General features: G+C 48.5%; 9 protein-coding genes across 9 annotated transcripts; 4 read left to right on the top strand and 5 right to left on the bottom strand.

Moving 5' to 3' along the window:
* Positions 1–532: 532 nt before the first annotated feature.
* On the top strand, positions 533–2,241 carry N7517_007694 (cytochrome P450; the record flags this gene model as incomplete). The annotated part of the gene is made up of 4 exons (XM_056725424.1): positions 533–638; positions 696–1,168; positions 1,221–1,764; positions 1,817–2,241. The coding sequence occupies 4 exons, from the start codon at positions 533–535 to the stop codon at positions 2,239–2,241; spliced, it is 1,548 nt and encodes a 515-aa protein (XP_056581674.1).
* A 1,536-nt stretch (positions 2,242–3,777) lies between these two features.
* Positions 3,778–5,664, top strand: N7517_007693 (Major facilitator superfamily domain general substrate transporter; the record flags this gene model as incomplete). The annotated part of the gene is made up of 4 exons (XM_056725423.1): positions 3,778–3,944; positions 4,001–4,271; positions 4,329–4,671; positions 4,733–5,664. 4 exons carry the CDS (start codon positions 3,778–3,780, stop codon positions 5,662–5,664), a joined length of 1,713 nt encoding a protein of 570 aa, XP_056581673.1.
* A 524-nt stretch (positions 5,665–6,188) lies between these two features.
* On the bottom strand, positions 6,189–6,597 carry N7517_007692 (Zinc finger C2H2; the record flags this gene model as incomplete). Its single annotated transcript, XM_056725422.1, has 2 exons — positions 6,189–6,399; positions 6,479–6,597. 2 exons carry the CDS (start codon positions 6,595–6,597, stop codon positions 6,189–6,191), a joined length of 330 nt encoding a protein of 109 aa, XP_056581672.1.
* A 2,674-nt stretch (positions 6,598–9,271) lies between these two features.
* Positions 9,272–10,714, bottom strand: N7517_007691 (uncharacterized protein; the record flags this gene model as incomplete). Its single annotated transcript, XM_056725421.1, has 2 exons — positions 9,272–10,349; positions 10,404–10,714. 2 exons carry the CDS (start codon positions 10,712–10,714, stop codon positions 9,272–9,274), a joined length of 1,389 nt encoding a protein of 462 aa, XP_056581671.1.
* Positions 10,715–11,230: 516 nt separating this feature from the next.
* Positions 11,231–12,467, top strand: N7517_007690 (uncharacterized protein; the record flags this gene model as incomplete). Its single annotated transcript, XM_056725420.1, has 5 exons — positions 11,231–11,247; positions 11,308–11,513; positions 11,567–11,635; positions 11,698–12,155; positions 12,216–12,467. 5 exons carry the CDS (start codon positions 11,231–11,233, stop codon positions 12,465–12,467), a joined length of 1,002 nt encoding a protein of 333 aa, XP_056581670.1.
* A 670-nt stretch (positions 12,468–13,137) lies between these two features.
* On the top strand, positions 13,138–17,033 carry N7517_007689 (mRNA-binding protein RRP12; the record flags this gene model as incomplete). Its single annotated transcript, XM_056725419.1, has 3 exons — positions 13,138–13,200; positions 13,265–15,172; positions 15,228–17,033. 3 exons carry the CDS (start codon positions 13,138–13,140, stop codon positions 17,031–17,033), a joined length of 3,777 nt encoding a protein of 1,258 aa, XP_056581669.1.
* A 1,120-nt stretch (positions 17,034–18,153) lies between these two features.
* N7517_007688 (U6 snRNA-associated Sm-like protein LSm1) lies at positions 18,154–18,957 on the bottom strand (the record flags this gene model as incomplete). Its single annotated transcript, XM_056725418.1, has 4 exons — positions 18,154–18,327; positions 18,455–18,570; positions 18,633–18,701; positions 18,783–18,957. The coding sequence occupies 4 exons, from the start codon at positions 18,955–18,957 to the stop codon at positions 18,154–18,156; spliced, it is 534 nt and encodes a 177-aa protein (XP_056581668.1).
* Positions 18,958–19,343: 386 nt separating this feature from the next.
* Positions 19,344–20,402, bottom strand: N7517_007687 (uncharacterized protein; the record flags this gene model as incomplete). Its single annotated transcript, XM_056725417.1, has 1 exon — positions 19,344–20,402. One exon carries the CDS (start codon positions 20,400–20,402, stop codon positions 19,344–19,346), a length of 1,059 nt encoding a protein of 352 aa, XP_056581667.1.
* Positions 20,403–21,572: 1,170 nt separating this feature from the next.
* Positions 21,573–22,712, bottom strand: N7517_007686 (C2H2-type zinc finger protein; the record flags this gene model as incomplete). The annotated part of the gene is made up of 1 exon (XM_056725416.1): positions 21,573–22,712. One exon carries the CDS (start codon positions 22,710–22,712, stop codon positions 21,573–21,575), a length of 1,140 nt encoding a protein of 379 aa, XP_056581666.1.
* Positions 22,713–24,876: the final 2,164 nt, after the last annotated feature.

Genomic DNA, 24,876 nt, shown 5'->3' with positions numbered 1-24,876 from the left:
ATGCAAAGCGGGATTCTAAGAAAATCTGTGCAGAATTATGGAGTACCACGACAGGACCAGACGGCCCGCTGCTTCGCTACCTTCCAGGGGGGCTGTGGGCCTGGCCTATTGCAATTTTACATGTTTCCATTTTTCTTTTTCGTCACACGTGGTGATCTTCAAACTTCGTGCCACAATATAGATAGAAATGTTGAAGCTCGAGTAATCTCCCTTGGCGGGCTACTTTGATTTGCTTTAAGCCTATATGGAGATACGTCTCCGGAGTCAAGTGTGCAATGAGCACACCTATGACCAATCGGCGGATACTGCGCCTTGAACGCATGTGATGAAAAGACCCAACGATTATCAATGAATAGATTAACCCCGCTGGCAAAAAAAACAAGGAAAGCAAGGGAAACAGGCCGTACGCCATCCCCCTTCATACTAGGTCCCGGGGGGAGTATACACACAGCTCGGATACAAATATCGAGCCAATCCGGGTCAATATGCTTACAACCTCAAGGTATCTTATTTACTGCAACCCACCGTGACTATGGCACTAGTATCTTTCGACCTCTTACATATTCACTTTTACGGCCTTGTAGCTGGGGCTGTGTTCATTATTTGGTCGTTAGCGAAGAGTGTACAAGCCTTTCAAAGTATGTAACTCTTTCTTGTTGACAGTGAACCAACACTCAGACTGAATACTCATCCAGGATGGAGCTACGCTCGTGAGAACGGCTGCCTACCCCCTGCCCACTCAGTGTGCCACGGCTTATTCGGCCTTGGTATGGGCATGGAAATAGCCAAAGCTGGCCCCGAGCATAGGTTTCTTGAACTTATTCGCGGCTGGCATCGCAGCTATGGCCCGACATTCAAGGCGAGAATCGCCAATCGAAGGCTCATTTTTACCACCAATCCACAGAACATTCAAACAATCCTCGCGCTAAAATTCAACGACTTCTCAGTGGGTTCGACTCGTCTAAGTGCAGTCCGTCCACTCTTGGGCAATGGCATTTTCGGCGTAGAAGGTGGCGCGTGGGAACATTCGCGGGCTCTCCTCCGGCCTAATTTCTCGCGCACTCAGATTAACGACACTGAGTTATATGAGAGCCACATTGTTGACCTCATTGGGCAAATTCCGCGGGACGGATCAACCATCGATTTGCTCCCGCTGTTTCTCAAGGGCGTATGTTATCACTTCCTGGCATCATTCAAGATATCTCACTGACCAAACGCAGACTCTTGACACCGCTACCGAGTTTTTGTTCGGAGAATCTGCTCACACGCTGCGCAAAGAAGGGTCCTCTGCGGGTATAGCATTTTCAAAGGCCTTCGATGTAGCTCAAGACGTGACTACCTTGCGCTTCCGCCTTGGGCCTTTGGCGATGTTCTACCGCAGGAAAGAATTCATCAAAGCAGTGAGAGATGTCCGGGCATATGTCGATAGGTTTGTACAGAAGACGATCGATTATCGTGTTGCAGTTGACAGTGGGCGCAAGGTTGATGAAGATATCAAGCGGTTGACTGACAGTCGATATGTGTTCTCCTACGAGCTGTCGAAGCAGACACTTGACAAGACCAACATAACAGACCAGCTATTGAGTATTATGTTTGCTGGTCGTGATACGACTGCCAATTTCCTAAGTATTGTGTTCTTCGTTTTGGCTAGACAGCCTGATGTATGGGACAGACTTCGAAAAGAAGTCATTGCTTTAGACGGACAAAAGCCTTCATTCGAAGTTCTCAAATCAATGACTTATCTGACCTGGGTCCTTAACGAGAGTAAGCAACACTCCTTTCAACACTGTCTATACTGCCTGCTAAATTGTCGTAGCTCTACGTCTGTACCCAATCGCCCCTTTCAACATGCGCGAGGCCAAACAAGACACTTATCTTCCCCTCGGGGGTGGCCCGGATGGAAAGTCTCCCGTTCACGTACCCAAGGGTCACGAGGTTATCTTCAGTATATACACAATGCACCGCGAAAATGAAATCTATGGGCCCGATGCGGATGAATTCCGGCCTGAGAGATGGGAAACGCTCAGACCCGGCTGGGCGTACATTCCTTTCAATGGAGGCCCTCGGACATGCATAGGCCAGCAGTTTGCATTGACGGAGGCAGGATACACTATTGTTCGGATAATGCAAGAGTTTGAGTCAATCGAAACTCGAGATCCAAAACCCTGGACTGAGAGTTTTGGATTGACGTTGTGGAACGCTAATGGAACGAAAGTTGCTTTTAAGCCTGTTCAGAATTGACCTGGAGAAACTGTTATGGTTCAATGTCTCAATGCTTTCTGTTACGGTTACTCGCGAAGGGGGGGGAAGGGAAAGAAGAAACCTTGTTGTTCAATTTAGCAAAGAGCAGGGTCTTTATACCTTGCCAATCAAGCAAACAAACGCTCATTCTGGCAAATAAGCCAAAGGACAGTCCGAAGACGGTCCGGGGACGGTCTAATATCCGACACTTTCTTTTTACAGTTTGCCCTAATCCTTTTAACTTGAATTAAATACCATGTTACTGTGTGATCAGAAACGCAAGGCTTTTTGTTCTCGAGCTCGTATATCGGGTGCATTAGGTGCCGAGGATTTTACTTCTATCGGTCTGTTTGGACGACGCCAGGCTGTCCCATACACAATTTTTGAGTACATGCCCACTCGGTTGCGAAACCTTGGTAGTTCCTTTCAGTTCTCACTGGCTGGCGATAAATTAGCTGTTCAGAGTTTTCAGGCTAGGGCCAAATTGTGGAAAACGAACCTCTTTCTCCACCATTAGGGTGCACCCTAGAAAGCATTTATCCAGGCTGAAACATTTCTTGCACGGCCCCCAACTAGCCATGACGCTACACAATCATGTAGACAGATAATGGCCAAAAATAGTCGGCTTTAACAGTCTTTTTCAAAATTTCAAACTGTTTTTCGTGTCTTTTGGGGTGTCTTCTCACTTTCTTCTTTAGATAACCCTCCCTTGTTAGTATCATAGCTAGAAGGATAAGAAGCCTTCGCCGCAACACATAACATATAGTCAAAATGATATAAAATGTCCAACCGATTTTTGCATAAGTAGGTGACATGTGGTATTATTGCTACCTTAACTGCTATACTACGGTGATATGGCGTCTAGGAAAGCGAAAACCGAAAAAGGCTCCTACGGGCCTTTCCGGGCCAAGTGTGGAGATCTCCATCCGCAAAATTATACCGAATGAAAAGATCACGGATTTGAAAAGTCAGAGCCATAACACATTTCATTCATGTCCCTAACCTTTAGAACATAGAGAAAGACAGGGCATACATTGAAATAGGTCAGAAAAGCACTGGTGAACATCATCTTTCAAGCTAACAAAGTTGCGAGCTATAGAAAACTTGGAAGCTTATACATGCAGCCAAGCTTCTCCTCCAAAACCCACGGGCCGGATACAAGAAACCTTGGTCTGATAAAAATTATCTGATCGTAAACTTATCTGATCATAGATAAAAAATTATCTGATCACGCCACACGGGTTGAAAACCTTGGAACCCCACTCTAATGCTTATGTGTGGGTATGTCCCTAAGTCTAACCGCGGGAAACCCTCGGAGTAATTTTCTGCTACATGGGTTAAGTATCCCATTTTACCCCTTTTCTACCTTGAGGGCCCACGGTAGGCAACACCACCCTCTTTTACGCGAACGAAAGGGTCTAGAATTTCATATATGCCCACCAGAGAGAGCTTAAAATCCGTCTCCGCCCTTCTCCCCATTCATTCTGTGTTTTTTCGATCCCGCAGGCTTCCGCAACCTACTTGGTGCTACCAACCATGGATTCAGATACAATTACCACCAAAGTGGCCACGGAGCATCCCCAGCCATTGAACTCTGACGATCCAAAGATCCCAAATGATGAGATTCAGCAAGATGGTGTTCAAATTGCCGAAGCAGTCACAAGTACGTGGTCTCGCAAGCATCTGATTATTGCTTATACCAGGTGAGCAACCTTGAAGGATATCCTATTCATAAAGGTCAGATTTAATGCGAACACAGTATGTGGCTGGTGTATTTCGTCAACAATCTCAACAGCAGTCTCACCGCAAATCTCTCTGCTTACATTACGAGTGAATTCTCGGAACACTCGCTGTTGACCGTGATTTCAGTGGTAACGAGCGTTATGGGTGCTGCATGTCTGATGCCCATTGCCAAAGTCCTGAACCTTTTTGATCGAACCGTTGGATTCGTGATCATGATTTTGATTGCAATCATGGGTTTGATCATGATGGCCTCTTGTAACAATATTGCGACGTATTGTGCTGCACAGGTATGTTTGCATCATACCCTCCACAGCCCGAGGTCAAATTTACTAATTAATCGACAGTCATTTTATACTGTTGGACTCACTGGCGCCATTTTCTGCATCGACGTGATAACCTCGGATACATCATCGCTTCGTGATCGAGGTCTTGCTTTTGCTCTCACCTCCTCTCCTAGCATGATCACGGCCTTTTCTGGCTCCCCTTTATCCAATCAATTTCACGAAACCAACTGGCGATGGGCATATGGGACGATTTGCATCATTCTCCCTATCGCTGCGCTTCCTTTAATTGTTACCTGGGAACTGGCCAAACGAAAGGCCGACAAGCTCGGTCAATTACAATATAAGCAGAAGATATCACGATCCTGGAAAGAAAGCATCCGGTACTATGTCATAGAATTTGATGGTGAGTTGACATCTCAAATCTGTTTCTTACATCTTTACTCACCACTCTTTACTGCGCACAGTCATCGGAATCTTCCTAATGATAGGCGGCACGATCCTTTTCCTGACATCTTTCAACATCGCCGGCAACACCGAAGGTCAATGGCAATCGCCCAAGATTATCGCTATGATGGTTGTGGGATTCTGCGTTCTCGTCGCATTCGTCGCGTACGAGCGATGGCTGGCACCGAAGCCTTTCATTCCATTCAATCTAATCACCGATCGCACTGTCATCGGCGCATGTCTACTGGATATTACCTACCAGGTCTCTTATTATTGCTGGGCCAGCTATTTCACCTCCTACCTCCAAGTCGTCTACAACACAAGCCTGACGCAGGCCGGCTACATCAGCGCCATTTTTGATTTTATGGACCCGATCTGGCTTATTGGCTGCGGCTTTCTAATCAGGGCAACTGGTCGCTTCAAGTGGCTCCTCTGCTGCGCCCTACCTCTTTACCTCCTGGCAAGTGGTCTGATGATTTACTTCCGCTCACCAGGTCACAACGTGGGATATATGTGCATGTGCCAAATCTTCCTCGCAGTAGGTGGTGGAACATTTATTCTGATTGAGCAGGTTGCTGTTCTTGCTGCAGCCTCGCACGAAGACTATGCCGCCATGTTGGCACTTCTCAGCACATTTGGAAATATCGGCGGCGCGGTGGGAAGTAGTGTTTCTGGTGCTATCTGGACAAACACGCTTCCTGTCAAGCTGCGTGAGTATCTCCCAGCCGAATTGAAGGACCAGTGGTCGGATATATACGAGTCTTTGGACATACAACTCAGTTATCCAGTCGGTTCGCCTGCTCGAACTGCTATTCAGAATGCGTATGCATTCAGCCAGCGATACATGATGATTGCCGGTACAGCGTTAATGGGACTTTCAATTGCCTGGGTGCTGATGATGAGGAACATCAAAGTCCAGTCTAACAAGGATCTTTCCAAGGTGCTTTTCTAGGTGGATGACTAGAGCAAGGGGCCACCTGGTTCCGATAGAACCCCGGACTCGAGTGGGGTGGGTGGGGCAGAGTCAAGTGTCGATTGAACGAGATGAAAAGGATAATATATGACCTGGGTAGCTTAGAGCAGTGATGAAGCAGATCAGGGAAGAAATATATACTGAGAAGCAGCTTCCCACCATTGTTTTACTATCATCCCGACGGTAGACGTAGTAGTAGGACACTCTTGTGCGTGATGAAACATTATCAAATTGAAGAGGCTTTCAATAGCTTTCGGTTTAATCGGTAAACCCAAGTAATGACGTGGAATCAAAAAGCGGCATAAGGTGAGCAGGAGAATAGAAGGGGAAAGTTCTTGAGTGACAGACTATATAGTAAAACGAGAACGACTTTTGTATTGTAACACAAACTGAGAAACAAATATAACTTTTTGATAACCGTACACCATAGACCATATACACCATAGCTCCAGCCATAACCCCGATACTCACTGCCGGATGCAGGGACCAGTTCGAAGCAAGAATCAAACGCTCGCGCGATGAACATTCCGGATATGCGCAGTCAAGTTATCCTTTCGATTGAACGACTTCCGGCACTCTCCCTCGGGGCATTCATATAAGCCCGGCGAGATGTGCTTTGTTTTGATGTGGCGTAGCAGGGCTCCCATTTGAGAAAATCCACCTGAGTATTCACAGTGCTTCCATTTGCACTTTAGTGGACTGCCACGGCTAGATCTATGCCAGACGGATGTTAGAACTCACAGCTAAAAAGGGTACCCCAGAGGGACAGAGAGTTATTTCAAACAAAACATACTTGACACCCATGGAGACTTTGCCATAAGATGTAGGAATCTGGAGGCTATCATCTGGGCCAGCGATCGATCCTTGCTCTTCGTCCGCAGTGGAGATGATTGTGGAGGTGATGTCAGACATCCCGTCGTGAAGGTCAAGGCCCGGAGTATCAGCGGCAGCGGCGCCCTCCCCGCCGTAGAGCCCTTCTCGTATTGGTCATCGGTGATCTCATAGAGAGTGCCGAGTGAAGTGGAAGCCGCAAGGTCAGGGGTGATGGGAGCGGAGGGGGATTCGAGAAAAGGGTCATATGAAAATTCGTCCACAGGAGACCAGGGGTCAGCAAAAATGCAGGAGAACGGGGAATCGCTTTCGTTCCACTGATCTCCCCCTCTTGGGCGAGGTAAGACAAGTCATGCTCGAATGATTCTGTCATGGTGTAGATCGTAATTCGCAAGAGCGGAAGGTACCAAGCTTAACGAGTTTCATGTAGAAGAGAAATGATGAGAGCGACCTACATATAAATGCGGGGAAAGTCATGGGGTATCTACAGCTTATATACTGAGCCTTGGAAAGGTTCGCGATGACCTACCTGGGTGCCTTGCGAGGTATTTTGGCAGAGTTTTCATCACCCCAGCGCCACACGTCACCACGATTGGCGATCTTAGCAAGAACCTTGAGAGGGGGCAGCTCAGGGAGTGGCGCAGGCACGATATGGACAAATTGAAATCTTGACATATGACTGGATGTGCACCTTCAGGGCTTCTTCGGGTGCCTTGGAAAACGGCTTACGTGAAGAAGAGCCCCAATTGCCAATTGGTCTGGTAGCATCGAACTGTGGCTGTGATTTCCATTAGTTGGGAAAATTGATATCTGACCAAACAGGATCTCCTCCCTATGGCCCAAGCGTTTCTTTGTTTTTTCTATCGCACCCCGCGCCTCGATGATTTTGCACCCCTGCCGTCATCCAGGCGCAGTATGATAAGACCTTGTCTGGCCAACCATTTGGCAGATTTCTTAGGTATGGCGATGCTGAAATAATAAACATAATATACTGTTGAAAAGAAAAAGCGAAGACAGAAAGGCATCGAGAGATGATGACTTGTCGAGTCCAAGGGGCCTAACCACTTTAGGCAACAATCTAGCCTAAGGCCAACATTCTGATGATCAGTTGAAATGTTCAAAGACATCGACACATTATTTTCTCAGTGGTCAAGGGACTAGACTGGCTACATTCAAGTCCACTTGGAATGAGAAGTTATCAAACATGAACATTGTATGTGAGCAACTCGCACTCAAATAAACTTGAGTTTGGTCTACCGTACTTGTCAATGAGCGTCTCCAGGGGTTTTTGGGAGCCTTGAGAGTACTATGATAAATGCACCAATGTATTGATTAGTATAGATTGATACCATTCATAATATTATAAATTGCAGTTCAAGATAGAGTGTTTATGCTTGGTCCTTGGATCTTGCAAGTGCTGTCTATATTCATGCTCTACATGGATTCGGCTCATTTTTGTGATGTAATTTTCTAAATTAGTCAAGGTGGTTATCATCTTACTTCCACTGCTAATAGTATCGCCGATGAGTGCTGTCTCGGCTCCCATGACATTAGTACCCGCTGATCAGCATGTCACAATGCCTATCATTGCGTCTTTCTCGTGAAAATTCGATTTTTATAAATGATAAGCTCTCAGATTTCATGAAGGCTCGTTCCATGACAGGCTTTTTATTGCTTCTGCAAAGCAGTATAAAGTATGTCGGCTTTTTAAGATCGTCAAAAAAAAGATGTTAGAAAGTCAGAAGCTGTGTAAAAACAATTGACTCTTGCGTGGCTTTGCCTTAATTTCATAAATTCTGTGAGTAGGTGCGATATCAAGTTGTGTTCCTACTCGTCCTTTCATTCTCGAGATATATAGACCCTGGTGAGGGTTCATATTTTCTTCGGGTGCAAGGTCTACAATGCTAAAAGCGAACGAACGGTCACTCCAACCTATGAGGCCATTGAGACGACCGCAAGGGTTGTTACGTTAAGGCCTCATTACCGCTAATGGATCTTAGAACGCACTAGTCGAGGCTACCTAATCTGGTTACAGACCAGCCCCGGAGGGCGGGTCCCGCCAGGGTGGTCCGTGTCGGCGGGTGGCGCCGGGGCTGTACCATGAATCACTGGTCCCTGATACTTCCAAGGTTCCACCATGCTCTCTCTTTTATGGGCATTCGCCTCAAGCTACAAACCTAGGGGCTACCGCTATAAACTGCGAGAAACCAATGACCTCACATTATCTACTTCTTCTCAAACCTCTTCCCTCCATCGATCGTTTCTTTTCCAAGAGTGCTATCTCACTTCTCTTCTGGCTAGTTCGACCACACCCTGCGCAAGATGACAGTCGTAAACTTTATGGCCTAGAAAGCCTGGTGCAGAAAAGTAACCAGAAGTAAAAATTGACTCTTGGGAATCAAATAATCCAGAGTGTTCATAATTTATGCGCGGCTTGGTCTGCTGTCTTCGTGGCCACTCAAAATAGTCTTTGATCAGGAACCAAAACAGCCTTAGGGGAAGCATTTGAAGTGTAAATTAGTAAAGGGATGAAATAAGACGAGCCAAAATAAATAGTCTTGTCCGTTCCAATGCAGCCAATGGCCCACATTTGCGATATCTTGGTGTAGTCATTGCGGGTCAAGTCTTGAACGGGGGTATTCAAAAGTCCCATTTTTCTCAGCGATCCTCGGTAGAGGTGCGCAGTGTCAAGAGAGTAGATGCACCGGAACTCAGCCGTGTGAATATTCAGGTATATTATCTTGAGCGCAACCTTCTAATCACTCTCATACCCCATCTCCTCCAATGACCACAGCAAATGAGCGTTGTTATCGGGGTCTTGAACCTCCTGGGCATTGGGAATCACTTCATTAATTCCCTCTATCTCTTTCAGTTGGGATGACCCAGACTTGTAAAATAGCATCAAAGCATCCATCTGCTCATCGTGCTCCTCGTTCTCACCCTTCTGGTATCCCCGAACACACAAGTACTCTAGCCCAACTGGTAGACATTCTACCAGATTCAACTTTTCCCTCTTCTTGTATGATTCTCCGCTAAAGCCAGCGGCAAAGTATAACAGAAAGTTTATCCCCAAGCTCAACCGTTTCAAGGCCACGAATTCTTTCAGTGACCCACCATATGTCCATATCAATTTGTAGAATCTAGTGATTTCATCGCTGATTCTGGTTTCATTAAGGCCCCCGTGTTCATTGAGTTGAATGTCTCTCTCTTCCTCATCAACCATTTCGAATGTATAAATTTCATTTTCCACGTCGACATCAAGAATTTCTAGAGTTTCCTTGTGTGCGCAAAGGACTTTGATGAACGTTTTGGGATTGAATGTAGGAGATCCCCCATCACGGCTCGCTCTACCTCCGATAGAATACTGAAATTCCCTGAGGACCTTGCACGACCATATCGGACCCGCAAGGTAGAGAGAACTAACCGACGAATGATGGATGGAGATCTTGCTGATATTGGAACATTTCTCTTTGAATTCAGGAGTTCCGTTTTTATCCTCCTCCATTACATCAACGCGGACGGATTCAATCGACAGAAGATTGTCAAATAGCGTCAGGCAGCCAGAAAAGTCCATTGCCTGATAGAAACGACTATCAGCCCAGGAATCGTCGCTCTTGTTGATGAGATAAACACTGCGGAGGTTGCGAAGATATGGCTTGTTTTCGGGACTGGCGTTAGCTTGACGAAGGATCTCGGCAAGCGGGAAGTCGATTACGCGGTTGGAGCTCATGCCAGATGGATGTGTCATAGCCATCGACACAACATTCGGCGATACCACAATCAGGATAGCGGTCAGCGCTTGGCTGATGAATGTACCGAGGCTCTCGCGATGCCTGTCCACCTAGTCAGATAGTTGCTCGGAGGCCAATATCAAACGAGATTCTCACCAATAGGCAAATGTTGCCGTTTTATCCATCCTCTGCGTAAGCATATTGACCACTCGATCCTCCTGGGCTGTGAAACCACCTTTTCTCACCGCACTTCGCACGAGATTCATCTCCTCATTGCTCAAGTCTCGCTGAGACTCGACTTCCTTGTAGTCCATGCGCATGCATGTTGCGGTGCAGCATTCGACATGACGCACGTAATTACCCAAGTTAGGTCGTTTCAAGATATCCATAAGCAAGGCAAATGGCCTATCGATATCTTCCTCCCCAGAGGAGACACTAATTCGGTGATACTTCTTGCGCGTTGCCATATCGCACATAGAGTGAAGAGTTCGACCTTGTACTGAGAGAGCGGCCACATCACGGTTAGAAAGAAGGTATGAGATTATCCGCTGATGAACCTCGAGGGGCAGACTGAGAAATGACATAACTTCTGCTCATCCTCTGTCAATGTGGAATTGGAGGTTTGTTTAAACTACGGCTTTTTCTCTCTCGGAAAGGACTAGCCTAGGCATCCGCACTGGTGCCTGAAATTTGGTCTTGGCATTTTGAAGCTTTTAGTCGGCTAGACAACCCTCACTACTTTAGACTTGATAAGATTTGGGCTTCTATTTCCTCTTCTAAAAGGGGGAGAATACTTTATGATAAAGAGATATTAAACGAGAAAGAAAGATATCATGTCGTGATGGCCCCCAAAATATGTTAACCCCGCAAAACCTCTCCACGGAATCACTTTCCTATTCTGGTGCGCGAGGATCTATATTAAACGACCTGCTCCAGTGCTCCTATTTGTCCAACTTCACATATTTCCAACCTCAGTTTTAAAAATGACCCAGATCTTCCTGTAATTGGAGACTCTTTTCTTGATGCGTGATTGGTTGCTAACTCGTGACTCCAATTACAGTACCGGTGCCACGGGCTACATTGGGGGTGAAGTCCTCCACACTTTGCAGCATGCGCATCCTGATTACGAAGTGACCGCCTTGATCAGAGATAATGAAAAGGCCGGCAAGGTTTTGGCTGCATTTCCTAAAGTCCGTGTGGTCCTTGCGGATTTGGACAACGTTGAAACAATTGAAAAAGAATCCCGCAAAGCCGATATCGTTATCCGTAAGTCAATTTACGGGTTATAACATAGCCTATCATTAATGTTCTCTATTTAGATGCTGCTAGTAACAAGCATCTCGAAAGCGTGAAAGCGATCGCAAATGGCCTGGCGGGACGTCAGAATGGTAAGCCATCTGCTGCTGCAATGTCGTCTTTCGGGTTGATCGCTAATCGAACTAAACTGCAGCTTATTACATTCAAGTTACCGGGGCTAGTGTTCTTGCAGGCCCCGAGGTTGATAACAACTCATATGGCGAGCCCTCGGATCAAATCTTTGATGATTTAGATAGCGCTACTGATCTCCGGAACATAATTCGGGCGTACAAAGATCGTCGAGTGGTGGATAACTACATTCTCGACTTGGGATCAGGTGGCCCAAAGACTGCCATTGTTTTTCCTCCTATCATATATGGCACTGGTAAAGGTCCCGTGAATCAACGCAGCGTCCAGGTCCCCTCATTGGCCAGGGCCGCTCTGCTGCAACATGTTGGTCTCTATCTTGGCAGGGGACTAAGTCGATGGGGCATTGTTCATATCTCTGACCTGGCTGATCTCTTTGTCAAATTGGTGGAGCATGCTGTAAATGCCACTCCCGCTCCTATCTGGAATGAGGATGGCCTTTTCTTTGCGGAAAATGGCTTCGAGGTTGGTCCATAACCTAATATGCCCCAAATTATCCGTATTGATCTTCTTTTCTTCTTGCAGAGCTTCAAAGATGTCGCTTTAGTGATCGCCAAAGAGGCACATAGCCTCGGTCATATTGATTCGCCCGATTCGGTGCAATCCATGAATCTCGATGAAGCCAACGTAGTGATACCCAATGGAGTTGTGTTTTTGGGTACCAATGGCCAAGGTCGAGCTTTGCGGGCAAGAAAACTATTAGGATGGCAACCCCATGGCGAGAGCTTCCAAAAGGCCGCGCGGGAGACAATCATTGCTGAAGCGGCACAGCTTTGATCATTTTCAAGCAACATTCATTGCAAGCAAGTGTTACATTTGCAATTGATATTTGTTTGGCCCAGGCATACTGCTTCAATCAATCTTTTTTAGTTCATTACATATTCTTTGCCCAGGATATGGCGGTTCCCAGTGGGCATATTGTAGTCTTAGGGCTTTTGTGTCCACGGGACTAGATATCCGAGATGGGAACATTCATTTCACGCGCTCAGAAGCTTCGCGAAAAAAGATTATAATGGCCGATATGATACACTATCTCAGGGTATCTACTCGGTTACTGGCCTTTGGACCTTATTAGACATAAATGTGATAAAGATTGGCGAGCTTTTGAACCCGTGCTAGGAAGCGACTGGATCAATTCAAAAGCAACCAGAAGCTATCACCGGGCTAAAACCCATGAATATGGCAGTCCTTCCTCCCACTTGCGCATGATTTATCAAGAAATTCATATTTCAAACAAATTTCTCATTCTCGACAGTAAATAAAATTCTCCAGGCGAATGTAAAACAGTCTTAGTCATCGTGTCCCCGCCGCCTTGTCTGACCGCCTCCAAATTTGCCGGACTTTACTTTTTTTCCTTTACGATTTTTATCACCGCCAAACAGCCCTCTTTCTCATCCCAATACATTGCTTTCTTTAACTCTTCTCCACCTCGTCGTCAGCAATCATCATGGCGACTCTGGCGGAGAAGCTTGAGAAAATCAAGTCTCCCAAGTTGCAGAATCAGCATCACGTAAGTTTTCCCGCTGCATACCCGGTGAATTGGTGAATTGACTAACATATTGATCCGTGAACAGACTGCTGTGGTGCTCTCTGCAGTTGAGGATACTCTCCGTGATCAAAAGGCAGACTTCTCACCTACCGCATATTTCGCCGCTCTCCTTGCACTGCTCTCCCAGTCGTTGTCCGCATCCCAAGGCATTGTCAACAAGGATCTAGCGACATCCGTTGTCTACCTTCTCGACATCACAACCGTTTACGTCCCCGCCCCAATCCTTTGCTCCAAATTCTCCCAGATCCTCGAAGGTCTAGCACCCGCGCTTTCTCTTCCCGAGGTCGAAGCTCCGCTCCTGCGTCCTTCAATTGGTTGTCTTGAGTCTCTGCTCATTGCCCAGGATGCTGCATCATGGAACCTCCCACACACACAGGTTGGCCCGCGACGTGCAATGGCAGGTCTGCTGAGTCTCTCGGTTGACCACCGGCCCAAGGTGCGGAAGCGTGCCCAGGAGGCTCTTGTCAAGGTTCTCAAGTCGCCCCCGCCGAGCCCGTCTCTGGACCACCCAGGTGCAGATATGTGCGCTCAGTCTGCGATGAAGACTCTTGGTGATAGCATCACAGCCGCTCACAAGCAAAAGAAGGGTCGTCATGATGCTCAGGCTAACAACCACGAGCCTCTTATTATTCACTCGTTGCAGCTGATCAAGACCATTGCCTCGGCGTCAGGTGGCTGGCCCAGCAAGAAGATCGAGCCGCTCAGCGAACTTCTGATGAACGCCTCCCGCTCTAGCAACGAGTACATCACCATGGGTGCCTTCGAGGTATTTGAGGTCATTTTCGAGGGAATGGCTGATGAGTTCTCGTCTTCCAAGCTGCCCCGTCTTTTGGATGCTATCTCCGAACTCAAGCCTGCGCAGAATGACTCCCAGCTTCTCCCACCTTGGATTGCAGTGCTCTCGCGCGGCTACGATGTGGCCGCACAGATCACTCCCGAGGATACTTTCGAGAAGTTGCCGGATCTGTTCACCTTGATTTCTGGATTCTTGGCTTCGCCTTCCACCAACATCCGTGTTTCCGCATCGGAGTGTCTGATCTCATTCCTGCACAACTGTATCCCCAACTCTGTTATTGTGGACCCATCTGTGTATGATGAGAAGACCTTGGAGAAGTTGTCTCGTGCAGCCGTTGACCTTCTGTCGGTGAAGTACCAGGCTGCTTGGAAAGAAGTCTTCAATGTCTGCTCTGCCCTGTTCGATTGCTTCAAGTGGCGATCAAGCCCGTATCTTGTCAAGATTGTCTCCACAATCGGTGAGCTGCGCAGCAATGGCGGCTTCCACGGCAAGAAAGAGGCCGATGCCGTTCTTGGTAGTGCTATCGAGGCAATGGGCCCCGAGGCAGTCTTGGAGATTCTTCCCCTCAACATTATCGAACAGAAGGCTGGTCAACCCGGCCGTGTCTGGATGCTGCCCATTATGCGCGATAGCGTGACCAACACGAACCTTCGCCACTTCCGTACCGAACTCGTTCCCCTGAGTGAGGCACTTTACCAGAAGGTGGTGAACTTCGGTGCCGCTGAGAAGTCCGTGGAAGTGAAGATTTTCGAGACCCTCGTCCAGCAGACCTGGGGTACCCTTCCCGGTTACTGCGAGCTGCCTCTCGATCTTGAGGAGGCATTTGACCAGTCATTCGCTGAGCTTCTGTCTAACGTTCTCTACAAGCAGACTGAACTGCGTGTCGATGTCTGCCGTGCTTTGCAGAACCTGGTTGAGTCTAACCAGGCTATCTTGGAGGTCGAAAACGATGAGGATGATCTGATCTTGCAACGCCGCATCACCAAGGCCGCTGCAAAGAAGAACCTCGCTCATCTCGGCAGTCTTGCGAGCAATCTGCTGGCTGTGTTGTTCAATGTCTACAGTCAGACCCTTCCCCACTACCGCGGCTACATTCTACAGTGTATCAATGCCTACTTGAGCATTACCCCTGAAAATGTAAGTTACTCTTCAGTTTCGTACACAAATCACCACGGACTAACATTCTTAATAGGAGCTGAACGAGACTTTCAACCGCGTCACTTCAATGCTAGAGTCTTCTTTAGCTGCCGAGCAAGAGACAGCAACCAAGCAGAGTGCTCAATCTCAGGGCTCATCCGACAAGATGCCACCGACCTCCCACACTCTGATTGACCTTGTTATCGCTATGTCAATCTACCTCCCTCGCTCCAGCTTCAGTGGCTTGTTTGCCATGGCGGCAGCTATCCTCAACAGCTCATCCCCCAACCCGGATCAGCAACTCATCAAGAAGGCGTACAAGTTGATTCCCCGACTTGGAACAACTGAGACCGGCCGCGCCGCCCTCCAGGAGCGCAGTGGAGAGTTGCAGGCTCTCATGCTTGCCACCACCGATACCACCCCTGCGTCTGGTCGCCGCGACCGTATGCTCGCTATCACCGAGATGATCAACCACCTGCCCACCTCGGATCTGCATTTCATCCCGGCAATCCTGTCTGAAGTGGTTCTGGGCTGCAAGGAGAGCAACGAAAAGGCACGCACAGCGGCCTTTGACCTGCTGATTCTCTTGGCCAAGCGCACAATCGACTCAGAGCGTAACCCTCCCGGCACTGTCATCCGCAGATCCCTTGTGCCAGGCGTGGCGGATGATTCTCCCGATGCCCCCGCCACCCTCGAGGAGTTCTTCACAATGGTCTCAGCCGGTCTGGCTGGCTCTGCTCCTCACATGGTCGGCGCCACCGTCACCGCGCTTTCCCGTCTGTTTTTCGACTTCCAGACCCAGCTTCAGCCTGAGATGCTCAAGGAGCTTGTTGAGACCGTTGAGCTCTTCCTTACCTCCAACAACCGTGAGATCGTTCGCTCTGTCCTTGGCTTCGTCAAGGTTGCAGTCGTCGTTCTCCCCGACGAAACCCTGCGCCCCCGTCTGAATACCATGGTTCCCAGCCTCATGGCCTGGAACAAGGAGCACAAGGGTCGTCTCCGTAGCAAGGTGAAGGGCATCATCGACCGACTTGTGCGCCGATTCGGTGCTCCCCTCCTAGAGGCTATCGTCGGCGAGGAAGACCGCAAGCTTATTGTCAATATCCGCAAAGCACGTGAGCGCAGCAAGCGTAAGAAGAAGGAGGGTGCCGAAGACGAAGATGAGGACGAAGAGGAGAAGGCCTCCAAGCCCCAATCCGGCAACGCCTTCGACAAGGCCGTTTATGGTTCTGACTCCGACTCCTCTGACAACTCGGACGACGGCGACAGCGATGTCGATGTCGACGACGTCGCTCAGATCAAGGGCCGAAACTCCAAGAAGAAGGCAGGCCAAAGCACCCAGTACATTCGCGAGATGTCCCCCGAAGATAATCCTCTCGATCTCCTCGGCTCCAACGCTCTGGCCAGCATTTCCACCACCAAGCCTAGCCAGCGCTTCCTCAACACAGGCCCCGGCTCGAAGAAGAAGCGCGCTGCCAAGGTCGACGCTGATGGCCGTCTTATCCTCGGCGACGATGGTGATGTCGTCGCTGAAGATGTCGAGATGTCCGGTGCTGGCGACGGTGGCGTTAACGCCTACCTCGCTGCTGTCAGCGGACCCGACGCCGTCCGTCGTGGCCAGAGAGGTAAGGTTAAGATGGGCCAGTCGTCGAAGAAGAATGCTGGCGATAGCATGGATGTCGATGAGGATGACCTGAAGAAGGACCTGCGCGCTTCTGGCTCCGGTCCCAGCTCTGGCCGTCGTGGTCTTGGTGCACCCAAGACTTCTGGTGCGCCTGGCGGTGGTCGCATTGAGAAGCGTCGCAATACTGGAACCGCTCCCAGGGGTGGTGGCCGCTCAGGATGGGGCAAGAAGAGATAAACTAGTTACTTTACAGTAAGTCGTATCTCTTTCTTGGCTTGTCTGTCGGACTTGGGTACTTTAGGAGAGAAGAGGGTGGCATCTAGCAGATCCCGGAGTTATCGTTATGAGTTCCCTGTTTTTGATTTGTTTCTTTTGTTTCTGCCATCTGGTCTTCGGTTCCTGTCGTGCTTGGTTAGTGTTGACGTTCTCATAATACCCTCCGCTGGTGATTCCGTTGACTCTGGGCTTTTTTCTGTTTCGATGCAGAGTTATTCGACTCCGTCTTTTTTCATGATATGATTACGATTCTGTTCAAAAGTTTCTTTTAGGTCAATGGACATAGATATTGTTTCACTTTTGTGTAGGATGTACGTACACGTAGCCTATAAGCTGTGCATCGGTGGGCAGCCCTGTATTTAACAGGATTACCTAGGTAGGTAGTTCTGCTGTATCGAACTTCTATCCAATGAGCGAATTATCTGATATCCCATGGTGATGATGAAACGCTACTGGTCAAGTACACTCAACTACAGCCAAATACCCAGAACCTCAAATGCATTATGACTTTTATCATATTCTCATTTGCAAAACAGCTTATCATGCAAAAAAAAAAAAAAAGTGTATCGAACATATCAATCAGAACTTCATGAACGCGAGCCAGCCAACCAGGCAGCTCAGCAGCATTTTCCACAGCCCACATCGCTCGCCCAAAGAAGTAGACGTAGAGTGCGACGCAAAAGGGACAAATAACAAAAAAGCTCACGAGCTCTAGACCAGACGGCATAGCATCCATCAAAGCCATAGCGTCGACAGCTTCCTCGCAATATACAGCAGACGCAATAGTCCACCGCTCGAGCATCTGAATCCAGCCAAAACTCCATCGCCGATGCAATTCAAACAATCACAATCCGCCACGGCGCAGAAATCGACACCGTCGCTCATCAGGAGGTTATCGACCGGTTGTACTGACGCCCTTTCGTTCCTTTTCAACACTCGGTCTTTCAATGCAGGTATCAAATACCCGACCCAGGAAATAGAGCAAGCGGTAAGTCGACAGAGCACACAGACCAGACTATATCTGATCTAGCATACACTGACCCCAACAGACCAAACACAGACAAGCAGGTGGTAATAGAAACTAGAACAGAATCTCTCCACTGTGCTCTGGCTCGAAACCGAGCGCTTGCAGCTCATCGTAGCGCTTCTTGTCCCCTGTTTTCCGCTTCGCGTCCTCCTTCTTCTTCAGCTCGAAGACTTCTTCGAATGGGGCTCTGGTCAGTGTGGGTGGGATATCGTCTTCGCGGTCGAGGTCCTGTATATCAATCAATCGAGAGTTCGTTAGCGTAATTCCTTGCCGTGATGACTTGTTGACTTCCACGGGGCAAATTCCGTTGGTAGGGGAGTGGGAGAGAGGATTGAGATTGGGGAATTGATCATACCACTTCGCCTAACAGAAGCACATTCTCTCCACGAACGATGAAGATGCCGCGCGAGACATCGGCATACAACTGTCCGGCATAGACGCGCTCTACGGTATCCTGGAAAACAAGGTTTGCTGCGAGGTTCGAATGTCAGATAAAGGGCGAGAGATTTGGGCTGAGTGTGCGACTGGCATACCGAACTGGTCCCAGCTTCGGAGGACACCGATGAGTTTGCGGCCGTCGCGGAGGATGAGGACAAGTTTCTCTGCAATTGGGTTAGCTATGTTCTTCTCTCGCTCGTTCTTTCCGCTGAATCGCTGTGACTCCGCGTCTGTACACAACGTACTATCTGTTAGGTCAAGCAGCTGTGCGGCGGTCGTGAACATCTGCGGGGGTAATTGCGGTGGGCCTCCGGTAGGCTGGGGGCCTGCTGGGCCGAGGGCATTCTGAGAGAATTGTTGATTTTGCTGCGGGGTTCGAGGAGCCAGGGCAGGGCTTTCGTTTAGAGATAGGCGCTCCATCGTGTGTTGGGCGGAGAGAAAATCGGAAAGCGGTGGGGAGGGGGGTAGGTAGGCGGTGGTGGGACACTGATGCAGAGAGGGTTAAGACTTTGATGTGGATGTTCTCATTCTGCTTCTTTTGACCATCGCGATGGATCGAGGTCGCAAAGGCCGTCATCAAGGGCGGTGAGTTTGTCTTGTTTGCTCGGGATCTATACGTTTTTGGCTTTTGATATTCTTCTCTTGTAGAGAACAAAGAGACACAGATACTCTAAAGGGGGAAAAAAAAATACACTTGCAATTCTAAAGGGTTCAAGAAAAGTACATGCTATACAAAAGCGAAAGGGGGAATATCCAAAACCAAAAACCAAAACCTCGAACCAGAAGCCAAGAGAAGGTGTCTATATCTACAAAACCCCGACACCTCTCTGCTGTCCCCTCATCCTCTCCTCCCGCCGTTTACTATATGGCGCATAGTACGGCTCATCAGCAGAGCCAATACTAGCCCTAACACCATCCTGTGAGCGATGATAGGCCGGACTCGACGGCGCGGGCGGCAACTGCATAGCCTTAAACTGGGCATCGGTGATAACCCGCATGCCATAAAGATACCGCATAAGCTCGAAATCCGGCCGGCTACCTGCAAGGGTCTGGCCAAGACAGTAGTGGTCCACATCGACATGGTCGAGCATACGATCCCATGCGGAGGGGAAATCTGTCAGCGGGGTTCGGACAATGCCATCGATAGAGTGGGCCGATTCGGCATCCTCGAGAACTGGCGACGACACGGGGTCCGATATGCCGTCGACAAATTTTGTATTCGGACACAGCGGACACCGCGCTGACGGTGGGGTCGGGTGGGAGCGAAAGTGGCTGAAGACGTGGGTGCGCCACTCGGTGCCGTCGTCAAAGGACTCATGGCAGTCCAGCATATGGAAGAGACATGCGTATGTGCGCTGCTCTGTGCTGGCTGTTAGAGATATGGGTATTGACGGCGTCGCGGATGATATAGAGGCTGCGGTGGTATCCCAGGACGAGAGCGAGGCACGCGATAGAGCGGGCTCTGGGGGACTGTCGGTGGTGATTAACGGTGTCATGCCACCAAGAACGTAGATCCCATCTGGGCTGATATCCCCATGTGGGGATTCAACGCCAGTCCCGGGCCTGGTATCCACTGATGAGATTGATGGGGACGATGCGCTAGACAAGGCCGGCATGGCGGGCGAAGACGACATGGCGGTGACGATGACGCTCGGCTGCTTTTGCTTTTTGGGTTGTTTTTGCGACAAGGCGGGGGTCCTACTTGAAGCCGTGCTGCCGCTGGCGATCGAACTCACGCTGATACTGACACTGCGGGCAGAAGAGGATCGACGATCTCGATCTCTATGCCGGTCTCTATTCGAGCGTGAAATGATAGAATCGAAGTCGCCTCGAGGATCATCGGGGCTGTGCTTGCGCTCCGACATGCTCCGTGCAAAAGATGGAGGTCTATTGCGGATGGATACGGCTGGATCGCGTCAGAGTCGGGTTACCCGGGGGTTACATAGTAATATAGCAACCTGATAGAGGTATAGGGAAAGAAAAGTTGGGGAATGAGAAACGAGAAATACATACACCCTCCGATATCAGATTAAAACTTCAGATGCTTTGTCAACATGCATGACATCCGGTTCGCATAAGTAAGGCCTGTCTTAGCAAATTGAAGTGGGGGACTTTTTGGAATTTTCCGATCTAAGTCTTAGGGCGGGGCTAGTTGGCTTATAAGGGGATTTGGGTAGTATTGACTATACCTTATAAGCCGAAATTGTGTTCTCTTTCAAACGTTTAGATGCAAGGTCTGGGATACAATGCACGGGCACAGGGATCATACGGTTTGTCTGCAGATTTTGGCCGTTTTACTAGCATTTGTGGATTTTGTGGAAGATTTGTATAGAAAACATTGAAATATGTTCGGAACTTGGGGGTTTTAATTAAAGATATCTCCGTAAAATATCTCAGGTCAAGGTTCTACACATAGATTCTTCATATATGGTACTAAGTAAACTACAGGGATGGGAATCTACGGTGTTCCTCAACGGCAGTACTTTGATCTGACATGTGAATGTTCTTTGATTCAATTCCTGGAATAAAGTTGCAATCTGTTTCAGATTCGATATCTCAAAGATGTACCGGGTCGACTATACCGCAACACTAAAGCCAAGTATATAGTGATTGCGGGGAGATATCACATGCAAATCAAGCTAAGACCATATAGAAAAAAAAAAAAAGATTGAAATTTCTTGATTTTGCTCACATTGTGAGGAATTAAGTTAGAGAAGAGAAAGGAAGGATCCGAAGTGAATGAGACCACAGGCCTCAGGAGAGGAGAATGACATAAAAAAAAGTAGAAGCAGGTCTTTCGACACGGAATTTTGAACTCGAAAAGGAAAAAGGAAAAAGTCTCCAGAGAGGAGTTGAACAGCCAAAGGTAAAACAAAAGATCCCAGTCCGTCTATTTGGTGGAAGCGCCAGAGATAAGAAAAATCAAAACCAATCCGACACCGTTGATGCCCGCAAGCCAGAGTAAAAATGCACAAGTCTATATCGTTTCGTAGCGCGCATAACATAAGTTTTCAAGGCATAAAGTTGCAAGAGAGTTAGAACCGGTCTGCCAAATCACCGCCAGCAACGGAATTGTTAGCTGACGAGTTCATGGAGGAAAATCCGGCAGCGGGGTTGAGCATGTCCTGCACCGCAACCTTGGGAATCTGGGGCACGGGCAACTTGCGCTGCGTCCCGTCGGGTTTCGACATGATATCGGAAATGGTTGGGCCCATATGACCCTGGTTCGGGCTGTAATAATTGGGACCTTCGGGTTGCGGCTCCATAGGCGCCAGCGCAGGGGTGTGCTGGAGGGACAGGTGGCGAATCGAAGGCAGATGCAACTCGCTGGCACCGAGAGGGCGCAGACGGGGCGAGTGTGCAGGAGTGGCCAAGGGAGTGTGATCGGGGGTAGGAGAAAGAGAATCATGAGAGAAAGTAGGAGAAGAAGGAGCGGTGGAGTTGGGTGAGTTGGGACGAGAGCGCTTGACACGGTGGCCATAGCCGTCATCCTCATCGTTGGAATGCGAACGGGTCATGCTCTGCGAAATCGCATACGCGGAAAGCGAAGGAAGGCCACGGCTAGTGCCGTGATGACGAGAGCCAAACATCTGGTGTCCTCGAGAGCCGTGGAAGCCCATGTGGTCATCACGCTCTACTTGCGACGCAGCAGTGGCCAGAAGGTTGATATCCATTCCGGAAGAAGCGCGCTCCGTGGTACGAGAGTAAGGACCCAAATTTGAGCGCATGTGATTGGCATAGTTGGAGAAGGAGTGAGGAGGCGAAACATCCGGAGATCCGACCTGAGAGACTGGAGCGGAGCGAGTGATGGGCTTGCTGGGAGGCGGCATCATGTTGGCAGCGTTGACCATGCCAGTATCCTGTCCTGCAGCGGCCGCGGCCGCTGCCAAGTGCTGAGCCTTGTTGCTGCGGCGCGAGTTGGGGTTGTTGTGAATGCGCGAGTGGCGAGTGAGTTCGTCGGATCGACTGAAGCGCTTCGTACAACCGGGGAACTGGCAGGCGTGTGGCTTCTCACCAGTGTGCGTGCGGATGTGCCTCGTCTGGTGCTCCAGGCGGTGGAAGGCACGGTCGCAAAGAGGACACTTGTACGGCCGAGGCAGATCCTGGCGAACCTCCTCGTTCGCGGGGCGTGCACCCTTCATGAGAGGCGGTAACAAGCTAACTGAAGAAGCCATTGAAGAGTCTCCTGGAGTCGAGGGTGTTGAATCGGGAGAAGATTCGTGAGGATTAAGTAGATTTGAAAACCCCACTGAAGAACCCGGTGGTGGCATGTGAATTCCCTGGGGGGCGAATTTATGAAGGATTCTGAAGGGGGACCGATTTTATCGCAGGGGTCCTAAGCTAAGGTCGATCAAACACCCGGTTGGGATAGACGGTCGATCGAGATCGGAGTGATGCGCTAAGAATCCTGATAGCTTTGGAAGAAGTCGAGTAGAGTTTGTGGAGAGGAGTAAAGCAAGAGGAAAGGAAGGAGAAAAAAAGGAAGAACCTGGAGACGACGATCTGGGGAGTCACAAATAATATATGGAATGGAGGGGGAAGGGAGAAATCGGGGAGAAGGGGCAGTGTCGGAATCGGACTTGGAGAAAAGAAAATTCTGAAAAATTCAAGTTCAAAAAGCAAAAAATTGAAATTGAAATTCGAAATAAAAATTCGAAATAAAAATAAATTAAATAATTAAAAATTGAAGAGATTCTTAAGAAACCAACTGTGGGGGAGAAGAAGGGGAGGGCAAAATAGGAAAAGTGGGAAATTTTTGAAAAGAAAATTCAAATAGAAAATTACAAAACAGGAAATTTTAAAAAAATTAAAATTCAACTTTTTTTTTCAAAAATGAAAAAATACCTTTCAAGTGGGGTATGATCAACATATGGTTACAATATATAAGATTGACTAAACTATTAATCCTAATACTTCCTAATATCTAACATATAATCCCAATATGTTAGTATATACGAAATAAGTACTCCAAAAAGAATCAAACTACGTAACTGCATAAAGCAAAAATGTGGGGACTCTCATTTTTGCTGAAGAACCGTGTGGCGTGAGGTGCGTGTCCCTATCCGGCTATCGCGCCTCTGGAGAATTTCTTATCAGAACATGGGGAATTTAAGAATTTCTACTGGCTCATACAACTCTTAACCTATCTGTGGATGATCAAAAATGATGGCATGCGGAGAGCAGATGACGAGCAGAACCTGGGGAATCTCCAAACCTCCAGATAACATTATATGTACGGTATAACTCTTGAGATACCTTAAAGAGAAAGTCTGGGGGTTTTACGATCATTCTAGGCCGGACCAGTCCAGACCTATGTACAATGGAGATCCTGGGGACCATCTGATCCTGTCACGGAGTGACGATAGCGAGGATCATCGATGATGTCGATATCTGAGGTTCAAATATCCGTTAAATCTTTTTGTAATAATTTAGTCACGCGAAAAAGAAAAAAACACACAAATCAACAAGTCATCCTGTGCAAAGAAGGTACGAAAATGACTCCCCAATCTGCGGCTTCATCAACCGGAGGAATCATTTCCCCCGAACCCTACAATGGCGTATAAAACCCTGGAATCCTTCACTGAGGTTCGCCGACAATCCCCCGGATTCCGGGGGTTAAGATGTGATTTTCTATTATTCTTGTTTTTTTTTTATATTTCACCACACCTCCTTAATTGATTATCATACGATAAAGCGAATGAACAGCTCTGATAGGCGCGGATCATCTCAATTATTGATAGCCCTGATGCAGCTACCATGCAGCCGCAAAGCCGCGTATCTCGACAAAGGGACCAAATGTGCCAGTGTCAGCCCCTGCACAATGAGCACTCGGCTGCATTCCTTGCACAAGAAGACAGCATCCCCGGCTCTGCCAAGACGCCCAATTATAGAAAGTGACGGTAGATTTCCTTTTTCCCGGCTGAATCTCAAAATCGAGGGTAAAGAGCCGGGGTCTGGGGCCCCGGTTCTCAAAAAATAAATAATATATTAAAATATGCATGTACTCCGTACTCCGTATTATTCTTCTATCTGTGGCACAGGTTCGCGCTTCTCTACTCCGTACTAGATACGGAGTACACAGGCTATTTTCACCCGAAGTTCCTCCGGAAGAGGCAAACCAAAGGGCCGAGGCGCGGGATAAACGGGATAAAGAAAGATACGCCTACTCGGCAAGGCCGTCCCGCCGACAGTCCGGTTTCCCCTTTGGATGATAAGGCGTTATCTTTGGGGTCCGGGGTGAAGGGCTCCGAGGTATTTCAGGGGACCTCGGGAGTACACTACCACACTGGGTAAAATATATTCACGTCTGTAACCACCTCTACCATATTGTATATTGTA

The sequence above is a fragment of the Penicillium concentricum genome, assembly GCF_028827145.1.
Source record: "Penicillium concentricum strain IBT 3081 chromosome Unknown utg000002l_segment0_segment0, whole genome shotgun sequence".
In the NCBI taxonomy this organism is placed as follows: Eukaryota; Fungi; Ascomycota; class Eurotiomycetes; order Eurotiales; family Aspergillaceae; genus Penicillium; species Penicillium concentricum.
Note: the sequence above shows the minus strand (reverse complement) of the source record. Positions and strands in the feature narration are given on the sequence as shown.